Consider the following 12457-nt stretch of genomic DNA (forward strand, 5'->3'; position numbering starts at 1 on the left):
TCTGAGGCCACCCCAGAGTTATCAAACTAACATGACGTCGGGGTTTTTTCAGAGTCTTTTGGACGCTAGGCGTAAACGTAGCAAAATATATGTGTTTTAAAACGGAAACGTAGTAGAGTGGATGTAGCCAGATACTGCATAGAACACGGGGAACACGGGGCCCAGGTGTTAAGGCCTTAACGATCCCCTGCCACCAGGTATCGAGACAGATTGGCAGGGAAGGGCAGGGCTCCTAACACATTAATCAACAAGATTATATAGAACTCAAAAGGTCCCTTGTTTTTAGCAGCAAAATCCCGGTCTATGAATTACAAGTATTGACCAACATCAATGATCAAATGGCGCAACCTTGTTATGTCCTGTTCTTTGTTTTAGCTTTCCAAACATTTCTGTTCTAATGGAGGACACATGGTTACATGGCTCATACAAATGTCCTGTGTGTCTTTCCTCTCCGTGGGTGTGTGAAATTCACACAAGTGAACACACCTCCTGCCTGCCGAGAAGGGAGCCATCTGACCTTTAGCTTGTGGTAGATTTAATGAAGAGACTGTCATTTGCTGTGACTGCATGCTCGTCTCACACATGCACTTGTTGAAAGAGCAAACCCATGATACCCTCCTCTTAGTCCAGCCTGATGATTTCTGTCAGTATTAATGAGCCTGTTACTTGGACAATCGCTCTGCCCGTCAAACCAGTCTGACAAATCTGACAGGCACTTTGGCATGTATTGCCGAATGGGAAGAAGAAGACACCAGTGACATCCAGTGGCCAAGCAATACTCTGCTTTTACTTCTTGCTGTGATACTCTGCATTCCAGGTATAGTTTTGGTCCTGTCTATCAAATATGTAGCTGATTTTCTTTCTTTTTGTCTTGGAAAGGATTCTGACGCAGGTGTTGTCCCGTGTGATTTTAAAACTTTGCATTGTGTTCTTTGTCTATGACATCTTTTGGAGGATATGACAGCAGCCAGATGGGAAACAAACAAATATATACATCCAACATAGATGTACATAACAAAGACAAATGAGACAATACAGATTGGCTGCCTAAATGATTGTTAAGCATCATATGTTCATGACCAGGAGATTACCTGGCAAATAAAGGCCTACATATAAATAAGCTGTGAGGGAAGAAGTACTTAAAAGTAGAAAAGTACAAAGGTATTGACATTATAATATACTATAATGTATTATATTATTGGATTATAATTATTGGCGCATTAATGTGTAGCACTTTTATGTTGTAGCTGGTAAAGGTAGGATTCATTTGAATTACTCCATTCTGATGGGTGTCTTGTGAAATTGTCCCTGGGGATCAGTCAATTTTTATCTTAATCTAATGATCCATCCTAATTTATTTGTAGATTATACATTTTATATTATTAATCTGAATCTGCCAGTGTCTGTTCCTAGTAACAAAAGGTATCAAATAAATGTAGTGAAGAAAAAAGTGCAATCTTTGCCTCTGAAAAGTAATGCAGTAGAAGTCTAAAGTTAGCTACTTTCACTGAAAAAAAAGGTGTCCAGCTGCCTATCACTTACTAACACTTGATATCTCATAAACTGAATGACTAAGAGTCTTCACAAACTTCTCGGTTCTAGAAAATGAATTGTTAAATAAGAAGCTTCTCTAAAATAAAGTTTCTGTCAACCTCAAATGAAGTTTTGTGAGCGATTATCTCATCACTTGTGCAGATATATCATAAATAATGTCCTAATTATCTGATGATAATAAATAAAAATAATGTATCTAAATATACATATTACAAAAAATATATATACATACATCATTTACCCAAACATAGGTATCCTGTATAGGCATTTTTCTATATTTAGAAATCAACACACACACACACACACACACACACACACACACACACACACACACACACACACACACACACGTACACACACACACTTTCTATTCATGATTGTTATTATTTCTTTTTTAACAAAATCAATGCAGGGAAATTGTATCAAAATTTTATTATACAAACAAAATACTCATCACAGGGCTGACCACCATTGACGTGTGTGTTTTTGTTCACAGTGATTCAAAGCACCAGGCTGCAGTTGAAGTGTGTGGGGGGTGTGAGTGCACAGCAGCGTTGCAGGCTGCTGTGACTGAATCCTTCTCCGAACGTCACGTTCCACGGCTCATACACCGTCACACTGCAAATAAAACACACACCAACACCCACACACTGAATCACAATATCCCTCTTCTCCATCAGCTGTATTCATTCTAAAAAGCAGTTTGTGATGGATTTATGAATGCACAGAGATAACAAAAAATATCCGTCCAGCTGTGGGTCGATGCTAAATAGTGTTATAGCAAATATATGGTAACTGGGAAACAGTTTTCTTTATTACATACATACACACACGCACCTGTTATATAGTTGTGTGCAGCAGGTGACCAGTTGTAAGCTGCTGGTCACATTGGCATTGATGAATTCTGTGCTTAGGAAATGTGGGCACGGAAGATCAGGGATGTACAGCACACCTAGAAAACCCACAGAGCACTTGAACACTTGAGTGACAGGATATTTTGTGGAGATCTAATATACGGATATTCTAGGACATACAGATGACCAGTGGCCTGACTATGTCAACAAAAGCACGGAAGCTTGGATTAAAACATACAGTAAGACAGGCAGTCTCTGCTCAGGTAGCCATTACCCTCCACTATATCCTTACATAACAAATAGTAGTTTGCTGCTGTACAGTATTAATGCTTTGAATATTGTATAGAGAACCTTTAAAGCAGTAAATATACAAATATAAAGATAGTAAACATAAATACAATTTATCAAAAACATTTTAAAATCTATACATTTTTATGTACTTTATAGATTACTTTCACAATATAAAACAAATAGTTATGGTCATGGCTATGCATGGTAAGTACATTGTAATATGTTATTTAATAAAAAAGAAGACAATTTACTGCATGCTAGTGAACCCTCTAATTTTGAATTGTCACCTGCCTTACGAATATAATATGACATGTTAATGTTTACATAAATGTGCTCTGGATGTTGTGATTAAAATCTTATTTGACAATGCTGCTGTCTCTGACTTTTGTCATAAAATAATGGTTCATTCTCACTTAAAACCCAGGAGTTGAGTGCATTTAAAGGGGCACAAAATAGAAGGAATATGTACGAAATGAGGAAATATTTTAAGTACATGTTTTAAGCATTACTGAATGGGCCACAGACCCACTTGAGGAATTAAGAGTAGCACTAAATAAGACAACAATAATGTTATAAACTGCAACAATGAGGCAGCCATAAATACATTATGTTAATAAATGGCAAAGAGGCATAGAAGAGTAAAGAGTCACCTGCAATACAAGCTGTCACACAACAGGAGACGCTGCCTGCAATCAGAGATCTGAGGGCGCAGCTACAGATGTCCGTCCGTCTATTTGGAGCCAAGGATGCTGGAAAAAGAATAACTTTACGATAAATAACAAAAAGCAAATCTTTAACAGCAACAGGTACGTCCCTACGTACACTAACAAACAATTAATTCATTAATTAAGTATACATTATATGTACTCATAATATTTAATCAGGTTTTGTATCTAAGATGAAACAACAACTGAAAGACACTATTCACTTTTCTGGGTTGCAGAGAAAAATGGTACAATTTCATGTTAAAATGATAAAAGATAAAATATATAAATATAAATATAATTTTATAATAAATAATAAATATAACAATCCCTTTTTGTAACAACAGGCTGATTTTTGACTGGCATTTTGTCACACCTGCAAATGTATAATTAACACTTGTTAATACTTTTTTGCACTGCATCTTGTGCTACAAAGAGATTTAATTCAAAGTATATCAAGGACGAACTACTAATTCGACATGTTGAAGGCATTAAAATGTATGAATGTTCATCTTCGGGAGAGTTTCTTTGTTCTTTTCGTGGAAACATGTTTTTACATATTAAATCATCAGCTAATGTGGCACTCACACAGCAGTCCAATCGCCGACCCCATCGAAGCGAAGTTGGAAAATCCACACAAAGCGTATGTGACAATTGTTTCAGAGTGGACCTGATGGAAAGAACCAAATTTGTATAAATTGTTTTTGCAAACAGTCTAATGTCTGTATTAATCCATACTTATCACTATGTATGTTTCCTACTTCATATGTAGCTGTTGAAGACAAAAACAGAAGGCAATTGGAAAATTCTTAAAGTCTCAATACATTTTTAGCTAAACACTTTGTTGATCATAATTGAGACATTCATTGGTGCAATAAAATTATCTAATGTGGCCATAACATTGTAGATAATAATATTGACTTGAGGCCCTTCCACACTAGCTTTTATCTCACACAGGCCCAACAATGACTGATACCGCTATGAACTACAAAAAAAGAGTGAGAACACAAGCAATTATAAATGAGACTCACAGAAATATACTGTTTTACGTTGCCCACATATTCCGGCCCTCCTGCTTTCCGTCTGTTAATGAATTCCGACAACTTCTGATAAGCAACAAATTCATTGATAAATGTCTTTAAGCCAATCAGTTCAGCAACGATGAAACTGTCCTCCCAGGAAACACCCATCATGAAGGAAAGAGGCATGAACATGTAAGAGCAGATGAGCTAAAGGAGAGAGAGAAATAAGCAAAGAGTTAGTGCATGTATGCAGGTTGATTTTTGAATAAATCTACAGTTAGTATATGTTGGAGAGTTCAAGCGTCAGGTCGTCGCCATCACCGAGAAGCTGAGCTGCGGACAGTCCAACATCCCGCCCAGCCAGGAGAGAGCCCCATCGAGAAATGCCAACAGTGACAGGTAGGCTATGATGTTGACAACTATGTTGGCCACTGCACCAATAGCACAAGATGCACCTTGGGATGCCGCCTCAAACACGTTCTTACTGTCTCTAAGGGGACATAGGCAACGTTTGAATGGTTATCAGCATACTGGTGTTGATGACATGTGAAATATCGTGGTCGGTGCTATGGTGGTTGGTTAGTTCTGTAGATGATCACAAGTTTAGCTTAGGTCAATGCAGGTAACAAATCAAAAATGAATTTAAAGGTGCTGTATTTGAAATTCAGAGCCATGTTGAGAGCCATGTGGAGGCATTACCTGGATAATAGATATACTCAGAATTTGGAATTTAGAACCTTAAACAGATAACATTCTGTTCCTATGAGATATTATCAATGAATCCACGAAATCAATTATTTGTGTCTTACAATGTTAGAAATTTTGTGGAGCTAAAAAGCTGCCGACTCTGTTGCCTATGACTTAACATTTGTAATCAAGACTGCTTTGTTTCACTATTGGTTAATTTTTGGGGTCTGATGTCATTGAATCAAACTTTTAATCAATGCTGTTAATCATTCTGAACTAGGAGAGTGAAAATTCTTACAACTATATAGGTCAAAGGCATACTCAGACAGAAACTAGGGCAGCTATGCGGAGAGGATTAAGACATAGAGGAATGAATGATGAGCTTTTAGGTATTGATCAAATGAGGAATGGCGTTAAAGAAAGAGATAAGAGATGCTTCAATAAAACTTCAACATTTTTTAAAACAGTTTGTATTGTATCTCCTACCCATGGTTGATTTTGAGGCTACTGGCTGTTACTCTGGGGGTCTCTGTTTCAGGCCAGAACATCTTGGCAATGGCCAGGGAGGCTGGAATGGACATCACTGTTGCTGTCAACAAGTGTGTTGCTTCAACCTCAAAAGAGAAGAACACAGAACATACATTTTGAAGTCAATCATTCAATGATGATCAAAATACACTATTGAATACAGTTGTGCTGCCTGGCAGAGTTCGTATATTAGATACTCCAAAAAAACTAGTTTTGAACTTCTTTTTACTTTTCAAATGTCATTATTTACAGAAAGAGATAATTATGAAAGGTAACGCAAGAAGTTCAAGTTGGAATAAATGGGAGATCATAACAATATCAAAACCTAGGGATTCCAAGTTATGATTACTCTATGACACCATAACTTAATATTATCTGACTCTTTCTCGTATTTCCTGCTGTAAGATAAAGTATTTGCTTTGATCTGACGTGGATCTGATTGATCTCTGGAAAGTCAATTGTGGGTTAGTTTAAGAACTCACACCGTACAGGTAAATCACTGGCATTCCCTCCGTTCACTGCATCTGCCTCCTCACCCCAAAGGAGATGTAGACTCCCAAAATGCTACCAGAGACGCTGGCAAACCCTGCCGTCATCACAGCATGGATCTCAGAGCGAGTTAGCGCACTGATGTACGGACGAATCAAGAGAGGTGACTCTGTCTGAAAAGGAGACATAAGGAAAAGTGCTGGACTATTTTGGACAAGTGGATTTACGGATTAATATAACTACATCAGTGATTTGCTTGATGTTTTTGTTTCTTGTTTAAACTTTTGTTTACCTGTCCCAAGAATAGATTTCCAGCAGCAGCCATTGATTCTGCTGGAGATGTTAACATGGTAAGCTGCATTATGAATCCAATCTTTGAAAAAAACACAGAAAATCAAAGGAAAATAACTGAACTGTAGAAAATTATAATACGAAACATACAAATTAGAAATAAAAAATCATAGTCCTCATCATGTCATTGTGCTCATTTGGAGTTACTTCGAGCAGTCTTTAACTCCTTAAACTGTATTTCTTATATAAAAGCAGCGTTAGATATAAATGGTATGTAATAATTGATTTCCCATCAAATATTTCTCTCTGTCCTCACCTTGCAAACAAGCCAGGGCATGAAGCCAATGTAGAAGAGGATGGAGATGACAGAGCTTATAAAAACCAATATAGGCATCACCTGGAGAGAGTCCACAATCATTAATATCAGCATCATCATCCTTGGTATTATTGAGTATGACTGTTTGCACACTAGTACCCTGATTCTGAGTCTCCTCTTGGTTTTCACCATATTCAGAATTTATATTTGTCCTTTCATTTTTTATTATGATATTTTTAGTTTTACTGACTAACTGCTACTGTTGCTTAACCCTTGTATGGTGTTCATATTGTTGTTATACAGCCAGTGTTCGGTTATGTAAAGTTAGAAAGATATTGAAAGATCCGGACTTCCCGGTTCAATAAATCATTAACGAAACAGGGAGGTATCGTTTGTATTTTAGCAACGTTTCGTTAACGATTTATTGAACCGGGAAGTCCGAATCTTTCAATATCTTTCTAACTTTACCTAAGTCCAGTGTTCGTGGGTCTGGTGGACCCGCTGCATTTTTGGGTTTGTAATTCAACACAATCAAACTATTTAATGTTAAAATACTCAAAAGATGTTTACTTCATCCCAATTACAAGCAATATAAACAGCATATATGGTTAATATTTGCCCTTTGCCTTTGTTAGATCACATTTATGAATTAAAGTGCTACTCGTTTTTTGTTTAAAATTGTCGCATGTGATGTGTCCAACTCTCATTCCTTGATTTTTCTCAGGGGCTCCTCCATCAGTCTTCCCTGTGTATAGTTGTAAGTTCCAAGCATATGAGGAAGTGGCATCACAGGCAGCCGAGATCTTTATACCATATTTTGCATATTTTACCTACACATAGTAACAGCAGGCCCAGACAGGAGGAGGACAGAGTGAAGGTACACAGGACCTACAATTTCCACACTTTTATTAGCTCCGTGTCCAGTGGACCCAAACATCCTGTATGTAATGTAAATGTGTACAGGGGGTGTGTACAGTGTGTGGTCATTGAAAATGTGTTCTGATATATGTTCTTCACAGAAAATGAGCCAAGGCCAATGAGTCTGAGTAAAAAACAAAATGTAGTGTATCATTTTTCTTTTGCTAAAAAATGAAAACGGGTCCCACAGACCCGAACACCATACAAGGGTTAAGACCTGCACACATTACAGAAAGTGATCAAACACTGTTTTTTGAAACAGGATATGATGTTTTCATATGCCAGAAACCCGATCATAATTGGGTTCTAATGCCCATGTTAACACACTCACTACTTTTTAATTCTTGTCACTGTCCTGATTTTACTGTTGCCTGATTCAGTCATCCACTCAGTGTGTGTGTGTGTCTGTGAGCATCATGTAGGTCTGTGTGTGATACCTTGAAGACGAAGAAGTGGTCTTCATAATTGGGACCAAACATAAACTTAGACCCCACATCTGTGAATGACATGAATGTCTATGGAGGAGATTTTCAATGGTTAACAACAGAACAGAACACTTTGAAAGAATTCTTTGTATCGTTGGTAAGTACAGATGCAGCAGGTATGTTTGTGAATGTTTTAGTGCTACTGTAAGTGGAAAATCTCCAAATTTACCATAAACAAAAGTAGACTTTGATACTGGTGCAAAATAAGGACACAAGGAAAAATGAGATGGAAACAAAAGAAGAAAACAAGGAAACAGAAGTAAGAAACAAGGAAATAAAAGAAGGAATCAACGAAATTAATTAAAATAAGGACACAAAAGAAAAAAGAAAGAAACTCGGAAACAAAAGAAGGCTACAAGGAAATAAGGAAAGAGAGGAAGGAAAGATCCACTGAAAAAAAAAATCAAGATTTGTCAGTGTCTACCTCTGCTCGTTTTCCGAGCCATTCAAGTCCAACTAAGCCAAATGATGTCCTGAGGATCAGCAGACCAAAGACAAACTGTAGCCCGATCCCGCACAGCAAAGTTTGCCAACACCACTGCAACACACATGTAATACATGAATAGAAGTAGTGTGTGTGTCTGTGTGTGTGTGTGTGTGTGTGTGTAAGTGTGTATCCTTTACCCTGAATGGGTGTTTTGAGAATATCAGCATTAAGAAGATGAGGAGAAGCAAACCAACGAAAGACACAAGCTGTCTGGTCCCTCGCTTGGCTGTGTCCAGTGCCAGCCAGCCCACCACGGCCACCAGCAGTGACACACACACTATCCTGGAGAGACAGAAATAGGACAGACAATGGAGGGAGGTGAGGGACACCAGCAAGATGAACAGAGACTGGAGACATCAGGAATATGTCTAATATATTGTTAAGAGGAAGGCAAGTATGTTGTAAAGAAGTTACAGGATGTTACAGGATGACTAAAAGAAGGTGACTTTATATTCACGGCTACGGGAATAAGAGAATGACGAGTGCAGCATGTATTTGTTTCAAGGATCCTGAAGAGGTCCCCTGATGGAAGCAGATCAAACTCCTTGAGGTGAGTTGAGAAGCTTTAACCCCATTAGTTACATGCCTATTTAACCCAGTTGTTACGTTCCTGTTATATTGTTATAACAGTTTTAATAGTCTTGTGGGATTGCCTCACCTTTTTACTGGGGTAAGTGCCCTTGAGCCAGTGCACACAGCAGGTCTTCTTACACTTCACTTGCCATCAACTGCTCTTGTTTTCTTTATCCTGCCCTGTTTGCATTCAATGCTCATTTAACGAACAATGAACTCACCTCAGTCTGAGGACATTTTTGTTGCCAGGAGACTTGTCTGAACTGTCTTTCACATTATATATTTTGGTGACAGCTACTAAAAGATTTTTTTACTATACTGACTCTACAATGTCTTTTTTGAAGTATCATTTAAAGACCAGTGAGCCTCCGTCTGTCTCCTGGTCAGGAAGATGCACACCAGGGTAGGAAAACTGAAACAAACCATTTCTCACCATCTGATCCAAAACCAGTTTCTGCCGAGAAGGTCTCTGATAGGAGAGAGCGCCTCCCACACCCGGTCGTCATAGCGTTTCATCATCCAATCCCAGGCCAGGAAGATAACGGTTACCAAGGAGATGACCAGCAGCTCGACAGCCCGGTTGAAGTTCAGGACACATGCCGCTATCACTATGGCAACAAAGCCTGAAACAAATGTAGTATTAAATATGAATTATATCCCACAGAGCTGACATCATTTCCTTTAATCAGAACAATTCAAATCTTTTCATTCATTTGCTGCTTTAGTTCCTCCGGTTAAAAAGACAGCAGGAAGTGTATTTAATGTGAGCCCTGGAGTGACTGGTGTGTGACACAGAGAAATACCTTAAAAGACAAGTCTGACATATCGGTAACTCTGATGGTGATGATGGCACTTTTAAAATGCATTCATGTAAAACACGAAGTCTGAAGTCTTCTTAACACCTAAAAGGATCATTTCACATGTCAATGTCCTTCATTTCCTTTCCTTTCTTTTTTAAATCTTTTGTCCTAAAAGGATGCAGTGTGTTTTCATCTGTAAACCTGAACGTCCTCTGATTTACAAATATTTAATACTCAACTGAATTAAAGGACCAGTGTGTAGCATTTAGGGGGATCTATTGGCACAAATGGAATATAATATTATCTTCAATGCATAATCATCGTTTTTTGTTACCTTAGAATGAGGCATTTATAATTACATACTGAGGTGGTCCTTTTCAAAAAGTCTGCTATGTTGCACCGACATGTTCTACAGTAGCCCAGGAGGGGCAAACCAAACACTGGCTTTTGAGTCAGCCACCGTAGTTCTCCAACACTCGTGGCGCACAGGAGAAGTTTCAGTTGGTTGCAATCTGCAACTGTGCCGCTAGATGCCGCCAAATACACACAGCACCTTTAAGATATTAATGCAACTATATCTGCAGACTTTTCTTTTACTTTTATATATATATATATATATATATATATATATATATATATAAATATATATATATATCTTTCCATTTTTCTCGGCTTGTTCCACACACGCACATACGTTTTACTTTGGCCACTTTTGGGGACATTACATAGACTTACATTCATTTCATGGATACTAATCCTAAACCTAACCATAACCACTACTTACCCTAACATGAACCTAACCATAACCATAACCATAACCATTGACCCAAAAACATAGCCCAAGTCAGGAACACACACACACACACACACTCACACACACACACACACACACACACACACACACACAGGTATGCTCATGTCAAAATGCTACGAGGCATAGAGCATGTAGGTGCATTCTGACCAGTGCAGTTAGTTTGCAAAGTTAAACAACCCTTTACAAGCCTCCACGCAGACAGAAACTCAAAATCTAAATTACCGACTAAGACAATCACACATTTTGTTTATGATAAAATCTCACCATTAATGAGACTCTTTCATGCTTCAAATTCATTAAGAAAGACTCTGATACTCACGCTTATGGGAAAACACGTGGAGTATGTGGGAGGCCCCCAGACAGAGACCTGCAACCCATTAGGGTCCCAAGTTACACTTTAACAGATGCTAACAAAGATACTTTACCTGCTGCTAAAACCAGGTGGATAATCAGGCGGATCTGGTCTTCGTGCTCTGCCAAATAGCACTGGAATGCCTCGATTTTCTTCTCTAGCAAGCTAGGCACATAAAAGGGAGAAAGATAAGAGGGAAGATGATGAGGGAGGACGTAAATGTTACTACAAAGGGACAAGAGTAAGGCTGCCTATTCAGAAGAAACTGCAAAAATGTGACATGAGGAATGTGTGTTTGGAAAAAATGTAACCTTTTGTTATGTTGGTCTGTATTTGTGTGTGCATCGTCTGCAACTTCGGTAGCACTGTCCACCTCAGTGTATATCTGATCCTGCTCCTGTCTCACACACACACACACACACACACACACACACACACACACACACACACACACACACACACACACACAGCTTGAGGATAAATAATATTAGGAATATATTTACACAAGGTTGCTTGCTCAAGGACACATATTTACCCAGAGCAAAAAGGAAAACTGGTTGAAGGAGAGCTTCTTCTCTTGTGTATGCTGAATGTCTGTGTCTACATGTACAGGTGTGTGTCTGGTTGAAGCCATTTTAGCCTACAAAGACATTGGCATTGTTGTTGGGCAAACACCTTGTGCAGGTGAGAGGTGCTGCTCTTTAAGCATTTAAATTATTGTAACGCGATTCCCAAAACTTGGTATGAAGTTAGTAGCCTGACATTTGCTCGATTATTTAAGCTAATGGTCTGATTCATTAAAAACAGCAGAGAGATGTTGTTTTAACAACAGGAAACAAACAAATACAGTTTTGTTCACATAGAATTGCCTTTAGTTTCCTGTTGCAACAGACTGCAGAGGTTCTCCAATGTTTCCTTACAGTATTATTCCAGTACAGCTTGACAAACTAGTCCCGCTTACCTCTGACTCAAAGGCCTTGTTGTCTTTCCCCCTTTTTAGACTTTTCCTCTCTATTCCATCCAGCTCCATTTTCTTGCCATTCACGTACTGTTAGACACTGGCCAGACTTAATGGAAGTCTTTTTTTAAAGCACACCTGTCCTGTTTTATTCCCCGCCCATCCTCCCTCCTCCTGCAACTCTATATGTCTCACCCTGCATCTCTTTTCCTCCCCTTTCCTGCCCTGTGTTCTGTTTTTGTTACTTTGTCACACTGACACACTTATGTTACTTTGTTGGTTTTAGGAGACTGGGACCAATGTATTTGTGAAATGTGGTGTGAAAGGTTATTCA

The 12457-nt window shown here is 38.5% G+C and overlaps 1 protein-coding gene across 1 annotated transcript; it reads right to left on the bottom strand.

The window, feature by feature from the left end:
- Positions 1–2054: 2054 nt before the first annotated feature.
- Positions 2055–12195, bottom strand: LOC142957686 (solute carrier family 28 member 3-like). Its single transcript, XM_076099636.1, has 17 exons — positions 12127–12195; positions 11477–11562; positions 11239–11330; positions 9633–9822; positions 8764–8908; positions 8564–8677; positions 8092–8169; positions 6737–6817; positions 6422–6502; positions 6177–6302; positions 5599–5726; positions 4747–4915; positions 4435–4632; positions 3992–4073; positions 3350–3448; positions 2392–2506; positions 2055–2172 (listed from the first exon to the last, which is right to left on the bottom strand). Exons 1-17 carry the CDS (start codon positions 12193–12195, stop codon positions 2055–2057), a joined length of 1971 nt encoding a protein of 656 aa, XP_075955751.1.
- Positions 12196–12457: the final 262 nt, after the last annotated feature.

The sequence above is a fragment of the Anarhichas minor genome, unplaced genomic scaffold (genome assembly GCF_050575085.1).
Source record: "Anarhichas minor isolate MPS153535 unplaced genomic scaffold, ASM5057508v1 ptg000025l, whole genome shotgun sequence".
In the NCBI taxonomy this organism is placed as follows: Eukaryota; Metazoa; Chordata; class Actinopteri; order Perciformes; family Anarhichadidae; genus Anarhichas; species Anarhichas minor.